Consider the following 20765-nt stretch of genomic DNA (forward strand, 5'->3'; position numbering starts at 1 on the left):
AATAGATCGATACCGCGTTTTTAAAAATCAATTTGTCATATAGACATAGCCTATATGACAGATTTTGAAGCAGACTTGTGCAAAATGATCAATGTATCTATCATGGTTTTAGGTCAGTTTAAGTTTTATCTTTAAGGTTTCATTGGTTTCATTTCCATTTTGTGTTTTTCTAGTTATTTTTGATTGTATTTGAGTTCTTAGTTATTTCTTGTTTGCCCTCTGTTGCCCCAGTCTCCTTTCCCTTCCTCTTTTCCAGAATCCTCTGTTCACACCTGCTACCAATCTCCTGATTAGCCTGGTCTTTGTTTCTCTCTCCCATTTATGGACCTCCTGCTCAGTCGCTGTTGCTAGTTTGGTGTTGTTTCTTTGCCCACTTGTTGTAAAAATATTCCTGGTTCTCAGTTTTAGTGGATTTTGTGGATTTCTGTTTTTGATTTTTGCTTCTGTTACCCTTTTTGTTGTTAAATCTGCAAGTAACCACCTTCAGCTTCAGTGTCTGCATTTGGGTCCTGTCAAACCTGCACCCAAATTGACAGCATAAAGATGGTCAATACAGGATTCCTGATAAACATTATTGCTCAAGTTAAATTGGTGCAAAGCTTCATCATTCACATGGACTAAAAGAGCTCCACACTCTTTCTCAACACAATATTATAGCTTTAGAAGACATGTTGGTGGCTTTTTTAGTCAAACAAATGAAAATTGTATGACAATTATTGATGACAATTGGACTGAAAATAAAATATTTTTAAAGTTAAAGTGATGAGTAATTTCAGTAATTTATTTTGCTTTTTTTTTAACCTAATTTCCCAAAACGTTTGCATGATATCCGTTTTACAATCAAAAAAGGCTTCTAAAATATATAGTAATTCGTTTAATTTAAAAATTAAAAAATATAATAAAACCACATATTTACAAGGTGACATCAGCACCAAGTCAGGTGCTCTACATTACATATATTAAGATAAGTGCTTTTTGTCGCATTAAATTATTGATTACAAAACAGCTCACATTGGAAGGCAATTGGACTTTTGCTCAGTTTCTTTGTAAACATTTTCCCTTCCAATTTAAGCCTGTTTTGTGGCTGTGAATTTACACAATATAATAAATTTATTTATTAGATCAACAGCAAAAATCTGCATTGTGTTGTATTATACCTGCAGTGCTGTTTGTAGCAACAGCATAAAAGGGATCATCACACTTATAAAGCAAAGGGTTGCAACATTACGAATAAAAAATATAATTCCTGGCTACAATGCAGCTAAAAAAAATGTATCACTGTCATTGCAGCACAGGTCCAGTTGAATGCTAACTGACATACTGTAGCATCAGGTGCAGACAGCAGGTGAAGGCGATTGGTGGAGACTTGGCTTACATCTTCTCTCTGCAAAACATGAACTAATAGGACCACCAAGGCAAGTGAGTGTGAAAAACGGTGAAAAAGACTGCATATCTCCAGCTGTTAGTGGGTGAGAGGCGGGTACATACTGGACAGGTCGCCAGTCTATCGCAGGGTGACACCAAGACAAACAGGAAAAACTCATACACACACTCACACCTAAGGAGAATTTAGAGAAGCCAATTTACCTAACAGTCATGTTTTGGACTGCGGGAGGAAGCCTGAGTACCCAGAGAGAATCCATGCATGCACAGGGAGAACATGCGAACTCCATGCTGAAAGACCGCAGGCTGGGAATCAAACTCAGAACCTTCTAGCTGCAAGGCAGCAGTGCTACCCACTGTGCAGCCTATGAACCATTTATTTCCAATTTATGTGAGACTGCATTGCACTTTTCAGTTCTGTTCTAGTGTCCCACATGTTGAAATAATGCCCGCATTAGACTAAAATCAAACTATGAAAATGTATTTAAAAAAAAAAAAAAAAAGGCATACATATACATACACATATACACAAAAGCTGTCAAATTACAAAGCAACACCCCACGCCATGACCAACCTGCACATGATGGACTTGAAAGTAAAACTTAACGGGTACAGGATATTAGTAAATACTGACAAATAAAATACAATTGAAGCAAAGTTTAAAGAAAAACAATGGAGTCACAACAAAGACAGTAAAATTATTTTTAATTGGGTAAAGCAGGAAATGATGATTCTCAAGAAAGCTTTTTCATTATTTTTCCAATTTTATACAAAGGGGAGTTCAAAAATCCACATGAATCCTAAATTGTCCCTCAGCAGCCTCCATATTGTTCAACATTTGTTTTTTCATCTCAAAGAGGAGAACTATTTTACTTTATCTGTCTCCTGAGTTCATGGGTAAACTACACTGTTTATCAGAGATTTCCCCTTTCGGTACTTATACCCGCAATTGGTCCGATGTCAACCAAAAAGTGAATATTGGAATGTATCGGCCTGCATCTAAACTCTCCAATATAAGCATACTGACTGGAACACTCAGCTTCTTCTTGTTCTCTGTTTGAGTTCATGCCAATATTACAGTCAATATTCAAAATCGCAATATTAATATCGTATCGGAAAAAAAGCCGTGTATAAGGAATCACTACTGTTTATTTAAAAGGTTTTATTCATTGTTTATGTCCATGTCACCCCACCTTCTACCTATTCACTGTATGTTTCCAAACAGGGTGAACCTGGCAGGATTACTTTGCAATTCAGGGATTTTAGTTTGCATTTTCCCCCCCAAGCGGATATGTTTTTCTCTGCCACTGATTAACCCTTCTTGTCAGACTCGTCACATTGCTGCGTAGGTCTGGTCAAACCAGACAAGAGGTCTACTTGTGACAGACCAATGTAATAACAGCTGCAGAGATGATGATGGTGATGATCAGTGGTCTGATTATTCTCAATGGGATTTAAGTGCAATGATCTCATAAGATTCCATTGCCTGTCAGATCGGACGCTAAATCCCGTCCAGTGTGTTTAGGACTGAAGTAACTAATCAAAAGAAGGATGCTGAGGCTTCTTAGATATTAATATCTGTTTTTGGAAACCCTGTAACATGATATGCTCTGGAACTGGGAAGAAAACATGGCCTACATGCTGCACAGAAGTAGTTCCTAAACTGCACTTCTATGTTTGAAGGAAATGAACTTGACCGAGACATTGCTGACATAGAGGAAAAATTGTTTATAGAATGTTACCTTTATAAAGGGTGAAAAAGAGAAGATTTTTTTTTTTTTTTTTAAGCGTACTTATTGCTCCTTAAATGTGCAATAAGTTAAGCAGAAAAGAATATCAAAAAATCTTAGCCAGAAATAGTACCTGGACTCAATCTCCCTGGATGAGAGGATAAACCATATTAACCAGTTTGAGTTTTAAGGATCACAAAGATTCCTAGAACATCATTAATTTTTTGGGTTTTTCTTATGTTTATTAAATCACTAAACTAATATACCTTTAAATAAAGTCAATACTTTTCTGCTTTTCTGGGCATCAGATATTATCTCTTCTCTGCAAGTGTACAAACACGCCTCAAAAGACTCTTTCTCCCATCAGCCCAAATTACAGACTAAACAACCATTTAATAGGGCGACGGTGGCGTTGGATGTAGGAGTTTGCCCTGAAATCGAAGGCTTGACGGTTCAAGCCCCGACTCCGACTTTCAGTTTTGTTGTGTCCTTGGGCAAGACACTTCACCTGCATTGTCTACTGATGATGGTCAGAGGGCCCGGTGGCGCCAGTGTACGACAGCCCCGCTTCTGTCAGTGAGCCCCAGGGCAGCTGTGGCTACAATGTAGCTCACCACTATCAGTGTGTGAGTGTGTGCGTGAATGAATGTAGTGTAAAGCGCATTGGTCAAGTCTCCTGACTTGAATAAAGGCCCTATATAAGTACATGCCATTTACCATTTACCATCAGATATTTGAGAGATTTTATTATGACTTTGGAAGAATACAAAACAACCTACAAAAAGCATTTACCAAATTTTATTTTTGAAATTCATTCACTCAAATTTCATTTAACAGAATTAGATTGCTGGTAGGCTGGATAAAGAGCAGAGCCAGTAGTTAAGAAAAGAACTCCTCAGGGTTTAACAGACAGATCAATGGTACTTCGTATTAGGTTTCCTTCCCAAAATAGGGTATGAAAATGCACATTTATTGTGTTTGCATCATCTCTGATTGTCATCTCCAGCAAAATCGTCTACACAATATTATCTTTTAATTAGCTTGGAACCACAGAACCGGCCCAGTACCCTTCCATTTACCAAGGAGATAACAAGAGAAGCAATCAGGCGAACGAGTCAAAGCGCTGCTGTTAATTACCCAAAAGCAAATAATGAGACAGAGCCTCTTATTAGCTTTCACAATCCAAAGCTTCCCCACACTTCACTGATTCGCCAGGTCCCAGTGGCCAACTAAAAGATTTGCTTTTTAAACAGAGAAGAGGAAGCTTATGGCTTAACAGTATGTTTAAGCACCTGCAGTAAACTACTCAGGCTGCATGTGCTCGTGTTGGTGGGGACGAAAGTAATCATGTCCTTGTCTGAGGACTTGCTAGCCAAACAAGTTGGGAGGTAAATCAAAAGGGCAAGCATGGCATCTGCTGTGTTTCTGGTAAAATAAACAATAATGAATAAACATTTGGATTTTTTAAGGCTTTACTGTTTTATTAGATGGGTTTAAATCTTACAATATTTCATGCCAGCTATCTACACAGAAGCCAGCTGCTGAGTAAAATGAATAGGACTTTCAGCATGCTTGGCCCTGAGCATTAGACACAGCTATGCATGTGCTTCCATGTTGTGCTTCTGACAACAAGTGTAGATGCCATTACTGAGGGGAAAAGAGGCCCATGTAGTAGGGATGGGCAAACAATTGATAAAATTGATTAATCGAAGTTTTATTTATAAGGCTGAATTTTTGGGATTCAATTTTTATTCTTGGACGTGCATTTTATAACTGATCAACAAGCCACCATGTAACACCACAAGCTGCAAACATTTAGCGTATAATGTTTTCATTGTCGCAAAGCATGATTGCTTTACAGCATTATTACAGTTTTAATTTTCTTGACCTTCAAATTAAGGTCACCTACCAGTTGTTAAAATGGAAAAAAAACAACCCAGCTGAAATCACTAGAAACCGAAGTGGCAAAAGTTAACAAAGTAGGTAAGATATCATCAATAAAAATCTGATTAGTGAATTTCTCTCATGTATACTTTTTTATTGTTTTGTGTTCCAGTTTTTCACTTTAAAACACTATGAATCATCTAAGTCTGCTCAACATAAAGAAATGTTAATAACTGATTAATTTTCAGGCAAGAGGCCAATTTAAATGCCATTTCATAGATGTTTTTTTTTAATCTGTTTTCATACTGTTAAAGAAACAAGGGATGCTTTACACACATTTCCAATCCGCTCTGTGAACCCCTTCATCACATTACTTCCACTACAAGCTGAAATTCATACCAATGTAGCTTGCCCAGGGAACACTGGTCAAGTTTAGAATTAACACCACCTGGACCGTTTCAGCCCCCTGACACCAATTCTAAAATAAGTCAATAAACCTCACTTGACCTTAATAACGGCAAAAAAATATCTGGTAGAAAAATGGCTGACAGCTTCATAGCCAGAGGCCTCCACTGAGACTCCATAAGATGAGCTGATCTGCCCAGGTTAGCGCTTTAAATATTTAACAGTGGCTAAATGCATTGGCACTGCTACATGAAACAAAACATGTGTGCAGGAGATTTAGATTAAAGAATCATTGACAACGAAACTAACCACTAAAATACCATGAGGAAAAACTAGTATTTGGAAAACTAGGAACTTTTTAATATCTTAAAATAAAGAGCTAATCTGACTTATGTTGTGATTTACTCTCTTATAAGTAACATAGAGCTCTCACAAAGCAAATTAAAATAAATGAAATTGATAAAAAGCAAGTTTGACAGTATTTTACAGTTTTGCTCAAACTGTATGAAATAATCAGGATGCAAAAAGGGAACGAAGTTAAGGATAAATGTTTTTTTAATCTTGTTTTGTTTTTTTCCGACCCCAGTTGCAACACCACACAGCTCCACTCTGCTTGACCTCCCTCTATTGTTGTGATTCTGATGCTTTAGACCGCTGGCTACAGGAACAGCTTTGTTTCTCTTGCTGTTTGTGTTTTACATCAACACAATTACTTATTTATGTTTTCATGGGACAAACCTTAATATTTATGTTTTATCAACTTATTTATCTAAAATTACTTCACGGGCTGCTCAGTGGAGCAGTGAGTAGTATGGCTGACTTGCAACAAGAAGGTTCTGGGTTCGATCCCGGCCCGGGGTCTTTCTGCATGGAGTTGACATGTTCTCCCTGAACATGTGTGGGTTCTCTCCAGGTACTCCGGCTTCCTCCCACAATCTAAAAACATGACTGTTAGGTTAATTTGCTTCTCTAAATTCTCTGTAGGCGAGTGTGTGTGTGAATGGTTTTTTGTCCTGTTTGTCTCTGTGTTGCCTTGCAACAGACTGGCAACCGGTCCAGGGTGTACCCCACCTCTCGCCCATTGACAGCTGGAGATAGCACCCCTCACGACCTCGCTTGGGATAAGAGTGCCTGAAAATGGGTACTTTATTCACCCTGAACCTAAACCTTCACAGACTGCTGGATCTGTGGCTTCAAACCCAAAGCCTAGTTTCATGTGTTGCGCTTCATAAACATGGAAAAAAAAAAATCACTTGTCAATCACATCTGACAAGTGTTAAGGAGGATGGTTCCATAGATACGTTTCAGAAGAGTAATGAGATTAAGCATTCTACCTTACCCCTGCCATATTGAGTACCGTACGCTTAACTCTGTAGCACCTCCATTCTGACCAGAATGGATTATTCTCAGTTAAATCCCTGTGAGCTTAAATAGCACACAAAGAAAATCGTTGTTATTGGAAACAATCCATACAAAGTCCCCACAGGCTTTTTGTCAACACCTTTCTTAAACTGACAGGCTTCCAGGTTTTTCCTTTCAAGACTGATGCATATATCTTGTTTTATCTATTTTTGATACATATATCTAGTACACAACACATCCTAATTTAATGGAGAAAGCCTGAGAGCTTTTAAAACCACAGATGCTTATTTCACAGCAGGCTGGGATATTGACCCAAAATGCGACATCAAAAAACATGAGAAGTATTAAAAGCGAAGGTTAAAATAAAGCAAGGTTCTTTATGCTTACTCTATGTATACAGCTTAACACAAGCATAATGTTTTCAGATCTTAATATTAAGAGTAGCTCTTTCACAAGTTGACTAATCAGTGTTATCTAATCATTTCATTGTCCTGAGAAAGACATTAAATCCAGTTGGCAACAGCGTACACCTTCTGAAGCTCAACTGATATGAAATGTACAGACGGCTACTCACCCGAAGGCCAAGCATATGGATGGAATCTTTTACACAGGGGACCAGATTAGGTATTCAAAATGGCCGCGGCTATGGTCGGACATTTGACAGGGCATCTCTATGTTGCTTAAATTAACAACAATCCCATTACAGATTGCTCTGATGCAAGCAAAGACACCAATCCAGATTTGAAAAGGTCTTCAGAAAAACTGAGTGAAAGTCAGGTTGCCTCTTATCTAAGCCCGTTTTCTGGTTACCATGACCCAGATGACTGATTTCTCTTTTTTTACCAGGCAAATAATATACAAACCAAACAAATTATGCAAACCCAAATTTAAAGTAGGTATATCAGCAAACATTAGAACACAAGCATATAGATAAAACTTGTAATGCTCTGTAGATCTGAATAGCTTAAGCAAACCAACCTGTCGCAGTTTGAGGTAAAAGGTTTCGCTGAAGGTCTTTCGGCTGAAGTACCAGAAGCGCTCGTTTGATGGATAAACCCTGACGAGGGTCTCCAACAGGAAGCGAACAGGTTCCACCACTTCTGTCACCACCAGGTCCACCGCCACGGTCATGTAGATTTGCTTATCTTTAGACAGGAATAAATATACAGATTCAGTCTTTTTTTGTACAGTGACATGTTTGGTCACACGTACGTTTGGTCTGTGTAATATTTGTAAATACAATTTTTTTAACAGCTTACCTGTTGATTTGTTAGAAAATCAGACATTATTCTTTTAAGATATATATTATAATAGAACAATATATACATGTTAAACCATCTGCACCTCTTAGAAAGAAAATGTTACATTAACTAAAATAAATTTGTTAGAAAACTAATAATTAACAAATAAACATAGCTTGTTAATAATCTGAGCAAAAACTTGTTAGATTGCAACAATCTCAATGGCTTCAGATAAATAGCAAATAATGAATTAAGTAACTGTATCCAGCGGAGATGTCGCCCCACAACTGAATAAGAAGATCACCCTATTTACCTGCTGGTCAAAATGAGCTGTTAACCAGTTTTCAGATAATTTAGTTTACCGAACAAGAATCTCATCAGCAAAAATGACCACTAATATTCCCTTCAAAATGTCTTTTTAAATCAAATTAACAGCTGTATTATAAGAAAAGATTTAAATCTTTGATGAAGTTTAATGAATGCATTTCTGTTTAGGGAACAAAATCACATAAAGAAATTATAAAAACGGCGCAAAATGAATGTTCCTGACGGACCAATCCGTTGAGACTAAGGAACAAGAAAACATCACTGTACATAATCATGGAAAAATAGTGGAAAAAGGAAGGCTGCTGCCAGGCCATGGTAATCTGATCAATAACTGATCCTCATCTGTGTCGGCAAAAGCAGATTTTAAGTTATTTGCTTGTGTGGAGCATCTGTGTAAGTGTTAATAAAACACTGAAAAGGAAAGTCATCAGCAAAGACAAGGTGATAAGCAGTTGTTGCATCCCATAAATCTGAAAATGCATATACTGCCATCTCTAAACAAAGTGTAGTTCACCAATCTACAATAGGATCAACAGAAAAAAATATTCAATAACATGTGGCGTTCACCAAGGCTCCATCTAAGGGCCCCTCCTATTCAATATCTACATGCTCATGAATGTCGACTAGAAAGCAGAACTTTGTTCTGGAACCGTAAGGGTCACCGGATGAACCCCAGCTCTGCCCATCCACCAAACCTTTACCTACTGATGGGGATCAGAGAGTCCAGTGGGGTCCTTGGGTTGATAAAGAGCTAAACAACAATGTCAAAACGAAATTGAAGTAGTAATTTTTGGGCCAAAGGAAGAACATTCAAAGTTTAGCACATAATAATTTTAATTATGCAGCCAACAAAAAGTTTCCCCCCCTAGCATCAAACAGTGTAGATTTGTGACTGATGGTGTTAGTAAAACAGATTAGTTAATAGAGCAAGTTACACTATGGCCGCAGCATGAGTAGTTCTCCTGCAAAACAATCAAAGTGAGTTGCGCTGACACTGCTAATTACTCTTTCAATCAACTCTATACTTAATTCATAATGTTTCTACTGATTGGAGAACATTTCTCAGCGATCAAAACCTCTCGGTTTCTTAGAAGACCCCTTTAGATTAAATAGTATATGACCATTTGGACACAAACCTTTAGGTGTGTCTTCATTAAGTGGCTGGAAAGCTGCCATGTTGGGATTCCACGTTCCTGTGATGATGTAGGCCTTTCCATCCGAGCTCTTTCCCATCGATTCCTATAAGAGGAGTCATTTGATACATAATTTTTGCACTAAACAATAATGAATATTTCATCTTAAAAAGGTATAGTGGAGGATTTTCGTGATAAAAAAAAAAATGCACATGTGATAGTGAACGACTAATAAACGTGTGTCAGAGCATGCACAAGCCCATTTCTCCTCGTGAATGCTCTGTTAAAAAGTTGCTTACTTTTAACAATCTAGGTGAATTTGTAATAATACAATAACACAAAAACTGTCAGGTTGGATGGCTGATACGTTTAAATGTGTCCATTTGAACTCACTATTTCATCCACATAAAGGATCCTCTGGTTAATAAATCAATACATTTTCTAAAGGCAATTTACAAAAGCAGCCACCTACATTGACGTTTGTTATAATTAAGTACCTTAAGGCTACTAATAAAATGAGTCAAATTAAATCCAACTCACCATGTCAAGAAGATGCATGTCACTGTTGCAGACTTTCTGTCCAGGACTTAGCAGCATCCCAAAACACCTGAAAAGAAGACAGAGGAGACGCCACCCACAAATCAATACCCACTAATTCCAGGACAGAGCCACAGCCTGCCTTCATCAGTCAAGTTAGCTGAGAGAGAAAAGAAGGTAGAAAATTCCCTCAAGATGTGGATCCACTCTACGACACTTAGCTCCAGTTTTAGCTCCTACTTTACTGTCTGACTGTATCTATGCCAAAATACAATTAGTTATTTTGAATCAGGTTTTTTACAAACTTTAAATATCTCGTCATCATCAGAGCCAATAAAAACAGGCCTGGAGGGCTCTATAGCTATAGCCTTTAAACTAAGCTTAGCAGGATTTGGAGCTTCATGACACTAATAAAAAAATACCGTATTTTCTGGACTATATGCCGCTACACTGTCCCCAAACTTTGAACTACGCGGCTTATAAGAAGGTGCGGCTTTTCTGTGGAATTTTCCTAACTCCCAGAAGGGGAAGTCAAAGTTAGAAAGGAAAAAATAAGGGGCTAATTTTCATTTAGCACAAGAACATTCTAGCAGCAAGCAAGATGGAGAAGAAATTACCTGAAATCACACATTTTGACATTTATTTACTGCATTAAAGAGGCTAAACCAATGAAGAGACTGGGTTCAACTCCAGCGCTGAAATAAAGAGCTGATGAAGCCCCGTCTTTCAGTAGAGCAGGGGTCTTCAACGTTTTCCAGGCCAAGGACCCCCAAACTGATGGCGAGATGGAGCAGGGACCCCCTAATTACATATATTGTTTGAAATTGTGTTAAATCAAACTGGTCCTATAGTCACTCTTTTAAAGATGGAGTAATTTCAGCCTGGGATTATTAAAGTATTTCTGATTCCTGGTTGATGGGACAGGTGGTGTGAATGAAATGGTGCCCAGCTTGAGAGAGCTCCTGTGTGTCGCTAATGTGTGCATTGATGACTGAAAGACATCTTCTGCCTCCATTTATCTGTTTACTACAGTGTGTCGAATTCATGTCAATGTGGATTTAAAGAAATTTCAATTAGTGGAAAAAATTGCAGGGGGGAATATAAAAAAAAGACTAATCAACCAAAAGTTTCACGACCCCCATGCAGTAACTCCGTGGACCCCCTAGGGGTCACGGACCCCCTGTTGAAGACCTCTGCAGTAGACACTTCAGTCGATATCAGCGGCTTCCAACCTGGTGCGGCTTATATATGCAAGTTTCCAGGTTTTTCAAAATACTTTGTGGGTGCAGCTTATAAGGTGTGCGCTATACTCAGGAAAATATGGTAGGTCAGCGCGTTAAACTCTTCTGATAATTACCACAATGGTTTTAAACTAAAAGACTACTCTCTACAATAAAAAAACGTATTCATTCAAAACTTCAAGAACTAATTTAGGAAAATTAATAACAAATTAGATATAGTTGGAAAATTACTCATAAAAAATTTAATTTTTAATGGAGGCACAATATTGAATAAATACAGTTTCTCCCCTAGCATTATATTGATGCAAAACTTTCATCTGCAGTTCTGTTTAAAAGTCCTAGAAGATCTGACTACAACCAGCAGGATGCAAATCAAGCTCCCACTACTGTTTGCATTTCCTAAGAATTGGGAAATTAAGGTGCATTATCAGCAAAAAGCATACAATGTCAACTTTACCAAAAAAAAATATTAAAATTAGAATGACTTTAGAATAGACTATATGACAAAGTTTAAATAAAGTTGTAACAACGGAAACACAGCGTGGTTACTCTGTTTAAATTACGTGTGCAACATAGTGGATTAACTAAAAACATACATTAGATTCACCTGAGATAAATAACCAACTACACACAGAAAAGGTCCTTTGGAAGTAAACATATACCCAAATACAATTAAACTCCAAGATTTCATGTATCAGGATATAAGATGCATGAAAAATCTGCTCTTTAGCAAGGTCTAACATGTTCTAATTAAAAAAGACGACACACCAAATCAAGGAAATAAAGGCCAAAATGAAAAAAACATGTTACAAAAAAAACTGATGATGTTTTCCATTTGAATGCGGGTCCTGTTCACATGACCCAGTTTCAAAAAGAGATGGCTTCATGTCTGGTTGTGGAATATTTTGGTGATGATGTGGTCGACTGTACAATCATAACCTCTCACAGACTGTGGCAGCAAAACAAGCCAAACTCACGGCAGCCATACTTTACAGTTGGTGCAACCTATTTCTGAGAATATGCTGCATTGATCATTTCTAATAGGCTTGTAGAGATCTTTTACTTGCTCTGATCTTGGGGTGAATTTGCCAGGGTGTCTGTGCTGTTCTACCTGTGGGAAACAACAATTTCTTCTCTGAGGTTTACTCTGTGGTCTGCCTGTTGTTTCGAATCCAGCCTGTAAAACCACCGCCAAGGTGGTTAAAGTGGCACCACCGTGAAACGCCACCGTCTAAGTCTCACCAACTGATTAAAAAACAAAATATATATATAGATATATAATCGTCTCTTAAGTGGAAAAGTCCTGGACAACTGATCATAAAATAATGTTTTCGAAATGAAATAAAAGTTTTCAAAGTCTGAAAAAAAACGCAAATGCAAACTAAAAGGAGAGTGTAGCTTTTTGTCTCAGTCTGGTAGCTACAGAGGTGTGAAAATGAGAAGGGGAAATGACCTAGTTTTTCCAGTGGTACTCAAGCATATAAACATTTAAACAGTGGGCTGCAGACATTTGGATGAGACTCATAAAAAGAGGTCTGCACTAGTGATCACTGTTCATAGAAAGCAGGTTTTTCTCAGCTTTTAATCCTGAATATTCTACCTTCCTTGTTTATTTTATGTCCCACAGGGAGAGAAGACACTTCTAACCTTTATATCAGTGACATTAAACCAATCATCCCAAAACTACCAATGATGAAAAGATAGGACCATAAACTTTTTGTGCGCCATTGCCTGGGTTAATGCTGCTTGTGCTCAAAGAGTAAATGGAGTGAAGTATAACACAGTAAAGGTACTTTAATGAGTTGCACCAAGCAGCATTATTCCAAGCTTTTAATGCAAAACAAAAGACCAGGCTGTAAAGCAGATGAAGAGTTTAAAGGTGCAGAGTTGTAGTCAGACAAGGGGAATGCTAGCCTGAAGATATTTTTATCCTGTTTATGAAAATGGGAAAATTGATCCGAACTGTTTACCCCAGAAGCCAGATTAAGACACTGAAGTCTTTAAGGCAAACCCATCACCATGTCAGCGTTAGCCAGGCTAGTTCAAAATAGTTTCTAGCTGCAGGGAGCCAGGGGTGGAGAAATATTTCCCCTGCTGTTGAAAGCTCGGAGTATTGTTTGGCAGTACTGTACATGCACCTCTTTAATGTCACAAAGGGGACTGAGACACACCTGCAAAGTAGCAGTGGTGGTCTTACCTTTTAAGCAAGGGGGCAGGAAAGAATGCTCCAACTGTTTAGGAAGGACTAAATAAGAGGAGGACAGTCTAGAAAGGCTGATGTTAATGCTGCAAAGCAAAGCTATGACTGACTTTAGACCTCAGACTTATGAGGAACAGATGGATCGCTCCATGGATGTGGAACAGTGGACCAGAAGTGGACTAAGGAGTCAGAATTAGCTTTTGATCCAAAGGGGGGAGTTGAGGCATATGATGACTCCCCTCCACAAAAGGTCCTCCAGGTAAGTCCCAATGGAAGGAGACCCCAGGGAAAAGCCAGAATTTAATGGAGAGAATATATATCCTATTTGACATATATCCACCTTGGGATACTTCAGAATAAGCCACAGAAAGTCTATTAGATGAGCTAGAGAAAATGGATGGATGAGTGGAGGGAATTCTGTGATGTAAAGGTTTAATGCCGCATTATTTCAATAAATAACCCAAACAACTTTATTGGCTAGCTCAATGGTTCAGAGAATTCAATCATTAAAGGACAATTTAAATAATGACTGTACTAAAACAGACTAATTTGACACAACCTGAATTTGGAGTCAGTTCTAAGTTTTATTTAATCAGATTTCACTCTCACCTTTCGATGCCCAGTTCCTTGTTGCACAATTGTTGAACAGAAACCAGCACCTTCTTCTGGACCCCCTGCCGCAGCTTGAAGTAAAACTTATCCCGGTCTTTTGGCACGGGGCTGGGGGCAACAAGAAGTGTAACAAAATGCAGTCATAACCAGATCTTTACACACACACTGTATAAAACAAAATCTACTCAGATTTAGTGAGGATTATTTCTACCTGCTTCAAGCAAAAATAATAAATAAAAAGTTTCCACTAAATATGTATATAACCCCAGGGAGGGGGCGTCTATAGAAATCAAGCAGGGCTTTATAAAGACAAATGTTGATTTCCAGAGGTCTGTATGCTTAGTGAAAAGTTCCAGGTCCCTGAAGGCAAGTACTTTATTTGTTCAGAAATGTATAGGCAAGGATTAACGGCATGGAAACGTCCCGAACAGATACCATTCAGGAAGGAAATGGGTCCTCCTTTTTCCTGATATACGTGTAGAAATTCCACAACAGACCTAAAGGATCTTATAAAGATGTTGACTGAAGCCGATCATCATTAAGAGTGAACAGAGTTCTGTAAATATATTTGTCACTCAGAGAGGAAGAGGCCATGTCTCCAAAAGCTACATGAAAAAAAATAGACCAGACATTTGGCTTAATTTCAGGTTTTCATCTGCTGAGACCTTTTTTTGTTTTTTTTTTTTGGGTAAAAATGTTTTATCATGTAGCATTGCCTATGGTACTACATTACCGTGTGGCTTCTTTTTTTATTTTCACTTTCAGTCAATTATCTGAAGCCTTTTTTTTCCCCCCAACAGTTTACAATTCTGTCTTTATTTTTTTGTATTTAAATTTTTCTAAATATTATCATAATATGTTTCATTAAAACACAGAAGAGCAAAGTGAGCAACCATGTGTTGAATCATCACACTAAACAGGATGTGGGTGTGTGTTTTGAATCAATGTGTGTCGCCATGTGTGGACCAAGTACTTGTAGTTGCCTTTGCCATCATCTTCCTTGATCTCCAGTGAGACCATGAAGGTGTAGAGATCACCGTCAGGGGGACCAGAGAGCGTTTGGTCCCGGATGTCGGCTCGCTGCGAGGAGCGCCGGAAGGCGGTGGAGAAACTGTAAAGGATGCGGCTGACCTGAACAAGGGAGGGGGAAAAAAAGTCACAAAAAAGAAAAATTGAACTACATGTTACAAACAACCTCCCTTAAAAGCAAATTGAAGCAACAATTACAGCTAAAAAAAAAAAGAGCAAAAAAAATAATGCGAACAAATTCAAATGAAAAACATCAGAGTACAATGGTTCCCCCAACTGGTCAACTATAGGTAGTGCAACTGGACCTCTGAAACAGTGTGGTTATATGTTGAAGTTATAAGGTCAAACTCTACTTTTCAGTTTGTGAAAATACACTAACTTTAAATATATTTGAATAGTCCTCTCTGTGTCAGGTGACCGCGGGTCTCTGCAGGACTTTGAGCTGCAGGACAGCATGTTTGTACATTTATTTGTTATTCAAATAAAGTTCAGAAAAAATATTGTAGAGCAACTTGCTGTCAGTCAGTCTTTCTTTCCTGCATATGAGTCAGAAGATTCCCATTTATATTGAAAATATGGTTCATAATTGATGGGGACAATGGTGAAACATGTGGGTAAAACTACAGGCTAGAGGCTGCAACACACTTTAGAAGTTAGAGGTGGAAATTATTACATTTTTTTTTGTTTTGTTTGTGGGATAACACAGCACTCAAATACTCAGCCAAAGCCAGTAAGTAATGCTTTACATTTTAGCACACTAAGGTTTTAGAATGGCTTAAAGTACCATGTGTAAACTTGGTAATGTCTGCTGCTGTAACTGTAGTAAAACAGGATTTTATAAAGCAGTGACAGAAGCTGAGAACATAAGGACTCCTCACTTAATTTTTTTAAAAGCTAAAACCTTGAGAACCAAGCACTTTATAAATATATCTATTCCTGATTCTAATGCATTCTGTCTTCTGTTGTAACAATGAAAGAGGAGGTTACAGGATAAACGGCGTCTGAAACCAGAGAGAAAGAAAATCTCTTTCTGTAAAGAAGCACTTTAAGCCAGCCACATCCTAACGCTGAAATTAAGTTAAGGAGCCTGGGGAGGATGCTTAAATTGTGCTGATTGTGTAATTCTACTCACAGCCTCTTTGATTTGACAGGAGAAAACGTGAATCTGGAAGTCCTCTGAACTTCGGTAACTCTCAGTAAAGGAGAAACAGTCACTTTCCACAGAGCCCTCCCGCCCTCGGGCGCAGAACAACACCTTGTAGATGGGGAAGGAGGCGATCTCTGTCCCTGAGGCCTGGTCGACGATTCTGAGAGGAGGGGAAGCAGAAAGGCTGGTTTACTGTCTGTGAAGCAGATAGTTTCCTTTTAATGCATGGCATTAACTTTGATGGTAGTGGTTTTCAGACTAAATGGAATTGAGTCATACACTAAAACAATCACTGCTGAACTGCTTGCTTGTTATGTGGTCAACCATCTAAATTCAGTGTTTTCACTAAAACATTGATCTAAGCTGAAGAGCCCCAATCATCCCATTTCATGATCCCCGTATTTGCAGTTTGAAAAGGCCACCAAAGTCTGAAAGGGTTAAATTACTTGTGAAAACCAATTTGGTTAAAACAGGACAAATTGTTTAGTAACTGTTAGGCTCAGAAGCCTTTTCATCATTCTAGGATTTGACTTTTCAAAAGAGCATACATCAGTTTGTAGGGTGGTTAAACATTATGCATTCAGTCACACACTGCTGACAAAGAGAATTTTCCAGATAAAATATTTTGTACTTGAACCTTGAAGTCTAACTAAAGCTTGTTGCATGAAGCAAACGGATTGTTTTCCAGAAGACTCTCACTGAAATATAAGCAGGGCTGCATAGATAGTGCGAAGTGCATTAATTATTAATAATCCTTTGAACTTTCTAAACTTTTTTTCTTTACATTACAACAACTTTCTATTATTTAATTGAGATTTTTTGCAAATTATTTTCACATAGCTCCAACTCTATCAGGCTGGAACCTAAGTGAACATGACCTTATGTTTTGTCAAAACTCATCATTGTAATGTTTAAAGTTTACCTGTGCCATTCAGATTCACATGAATCTAAACCACAGCACTGCAGCTCTGGCTGCCTGTCCAGGCTATGAAATGATACTGTTAGCTATTGTCTATTCAGTGTTATTTTCCAACAGACACATAGCACTCGTTTGTTTGCAAAAATGTAAAATTTCAGGTTGTTTTTTTTGTCTCGCTGATTTATGGCCAACTGCAGAGGGGAGTTCTTTTGGCTTCTTTTAACAATTTAAACTCTTGGAGGTTTTTACCTGAAGAAAAAATTAGATATGCAGAACTAACAGTTGCATCTAAGTGAAAAATCATCATGTCCTTCAGAGTTCACATTGATAACCTATTTCTCTCATTGCTTTTCTGTCTTGTAAGTCATGTTTATGGTGTTTAAGATTCTTTGTTCTCTAACACACCTTTAAAAGGTATGTTGAAAAAAAATGTCCTTTCATTTAACAGGTATGAATCCCCTTACACTATGATAGTCCATCACTAAAAATCCCAGTGAGCCACACTAAGGTCTGTTTGTGACAGAAAATTGGGTTAGAATATGCAACAGTGTTCCAGCTGTGTGCATGCGATTGTAAAGCACTGTTTCCTAATCTATTGCCCACATTATCTTTTAGTGCTTCCCTGTTTTCACACAATCAGTCTCCTTTATCTGACCTGACAGAACCATCTGGGCCACAGGGAACATGCAGGGTGATGGGAATCGGGATGGCACTCTCCGCTCGCAGGGTCGCCATAGCTTTCTGAGCCTCTGCTTCGTTGCGAGGGGCTTTGACCCACGTGCAACCCAGGTATGATAGCTTGTTGAATTGGACGCTGTCCTCTTCTATGACACTGGGACTGGATGGTGCTGGACATGCTTCTGTGTACAGACAAAACAAAATGTTTAGTCATACGTTTGTTAACCGAGGTCAACTTTTCCTCGAGCTGAAAAGAAAGGAACAATGTCATCTAAACAGGAAATACCACTGCACCCAAAGAGCGGGAGAAACAGAGCAAAGCTGCAAACGCAGCATAAAGAGGAGGATGGAGGGAAGGTGTGCTCGAGTGATAAAGGAAGTTCAGAGGGTCCTCTCTGAAATTACCAGCGATGTGGAACTTTCAAACATACAAACAGGAAGCAGAACAATGAGCACAGCAGCTCAGCTTCCACTCATAGCTCGCTTTTAGACTGTGGTCATGGTCGCAGTTTCCTTCTCATTCAGTCTGCAGCTGTACAGAACCGGCGCAAAATTATAGTGACAGCACTGTCAGTTCTTGTTTGAATGGTGCCAGAATAGCCACACTGCAACTTAAAATAAGTAAACTTCTTGAAAAGATCTTTGCATTTGATTTAAATCGATAAAGTCATCCGCCCTGCCAATGGAATAAGAATGTTGCACATAAAAATATGAAAAATGTATTTATTTATTCTAAGTACAGTATATTAAATTGTTTTATTTTAGTGGTCAGAATGTTCATTTATTGTTTTAATTACCTGCTTAAATGAAAGGCAAATGCATTTAAAGAAAGGTTAACTTATCTATAGATCAGATTTTGAAGTGCAATGACCCCTCATGTCCTCATATACACTAACGTGTTTTGGTGTTTCAGAAAACCAAAAACAGTTTAATAACTCATAAAACTGCTTTTAGAATGTCTTTGCAGTGCACAATTATCTATTTCGGGTTTGACCAGGTGTTATCTGAGGCAAGAGGTGTAAATATCGTCTCCATTCTGTAGAAAAAAGGAAATAGATGTTTACTGATGCTAATCAGATAGCAACTTCAACAAGCCTCTCAACGGCTAAACACACCCCAACCCAATGAAAATGGGTAGTAAAGAAATAATGTATTCCTGACAATGACCCTATGTGTAACAAAAAGAAAAGGGAAAACAACGCCCTGAGGATATAAACAAACATTTCACATTAAACACCTGCATTAAGGGGAAAGAACGCTTGTTTTCACGGGAAACTCACTGACAAGTTTTATTTATCACCCCGTTGTCTGAGTTGATAACCTTTAAGATTTTAAACTGTGAATTCTTTTGCATGTTAAAATGTTCATACAAGTTAGAAAACAGTCAGTAAAAGCAACTTAAATTGAAACAAAAAGTTAAATATTTGCACTAGTAAGTACAAATGTCTCAACATACCTCGTATTCTGGCCTTTTTTAGAGCTAAACCTTTCCTTCTCAGGAACATTGCTAACCATTTGCTGAATGATAGTATGTGCATCTGTCCCCCAGTGTGACACATTGCACCACAAGCCTTTTCATTTCACCTGAAATCATCCAAAAATATAGTCTTGATGCAGGACTTCCTCTTATCTGAAGTCATGTATCACATCTGCTTTTTGTTGTGGTAAACTTTATGAAGCCCTTTTTTTGTCTTTTTTTTTTTATAAGGTTTAAAAAGGAATTAAATTGTTCGAGGGTCGGCCTGAGATTCTCTGAGCGTGATAACACTGAATAAAAGTACATGTTTCATTTTAACAATTTAAAATTCATAGCTAAAAGTTTAAACCCTGGGGTCTCCTCCCATTGGGACAAACAAACACTAAAAGTGTTTATTTGCATGTTTATAACACTTAAGTGTCTTAGGATATCAAAGAAATGTAGATATTAGTCAAAGAAAACGCAGGTAACCAGAAAATGCAGTTTTTAAATGAAGGTTTTTGTCATTAAGGGAGAAAGAAAATTGAAACATGGCCCTGTGTGGAAAAAAAAAAGACCTCCCCCTCTTGTTAAAACATTTCTAAGATGTGGTTTATCACACCTTAGTTTACTTTCTTGGTCACACCGAGACCTTATCTCTACCATGCCTGTTCTCATTTAAGAAATCACTCAAATAGGAGCCTTACTTAACAGGATTATTACACAAGGTATTAAATGGGTATTTACATGAAAAGGTATTTATATATGCACTGGGTATTAAATATAAAAAACAGGTTATTGAACAGGGTATTAGAAAGTGCATCAGTTGGATTCATATGCCGGCAAAAATACAAAAGGCATCATCGGCAAATGTTACAGAAATCGAACCTGTATGAACAGGAACTTAACTGATTATATCAGACAACGATGGGAAAAATTACACCAAAGCAGAGATCGAGGCTGGGTGGTTTACAGTCCGCTTGCTGGAGGGGGTGCGGTGTGGTCTCAGCAGGTTACTTCCATGTATTTTGGGATTGTTCGGAGTTGAGGACCTTCTGGGAGGACGTTAACCGACTAATCTGTGAAATTGTGGGTATTTCCTTGGTTTTGTCATTTCCTGCTATGTACCTCGGAATACTTCCTGGGGGACTTAATAATGAGGATATATACTTGTTGAAGATATTTATGGTTGCAAGCAAGAAAGCGATTACTAAATGTTGGCTCCAGCCCAGACCCCCTAACCTGAAGCTTCTAATAAATATTATACAAATGATCCATGATATGGAAATATTGACTTTTACAATACGACTCAAGAAGGAGAAAGGAGAGAGACTTTGGGAAAGATGGGATTATTTTATTGCCAAAGGTGTGTAACAGTTAACTTGTGTGAATTCACAGTACTTGGACAGACACCTGTTTTTTTTTTTTCTATCTATGTTAGAAGAAGATATACAATGTGATATCTAAAGAACTGTACTGCT

At 38.0% G+C, this 20765-nt stretch overlaps 1 protein-coding gene across 1 annotated transcript in view; it reads right to left on the reverse strand.

Annotated features, from left to right (window-relative positions):
* rabgap1l (RAB GTPase activating protein 1-like) overlaps positions 1–20765 on the reverse strand; it is a 146473-nt gene that overhangs the window by 112393 nt on the left and 13315 nt on the right. The window contains exons 4-10 of the mRNA XM_015387869.1: positions 17806–18010; positions 16217–16391; positions 15029–15186; positions 14053–14163; positions 10006–10072; positions 9469–9571; positions 7743–7909 (exon numbers count right to left, since the gene is read on the reverse strand). Of these exons, the coding sequence (XP_015243355.1) occupies positions 7743–7909; positions 9469–9571; positions 10006–10072; positions 14053–14163; positions 15029–15186; positions 16217–16391; positions 17806–18010 (986 nt within the window). The remainder of the gene's footprint in view (positions 1–7742; positions 7910–9468; positions 9572–10005; positions 10073–14052; positions 14164–15028; positions 15187–16216; positions 16392–17805; positions 18011–20765) is intronic.

Source organism: Cyprinodon variegatus, unplaced genomic scaffold (assembly GCF_000732505.1).
Source record: "Cyprinodon variegatus isolate N-32 unplaced genomic scaffold, C_variegatus-1.0 Scaffold405, whole genome shotgun sequence".
Classification (NCBI taxonomy): Eukaryota; Metazoa; Chordata; class Actinopteri; order Cyprinodontiformes; family Cyprinodontidae; genus Cyprinodon; species Cyprinodon variegatus.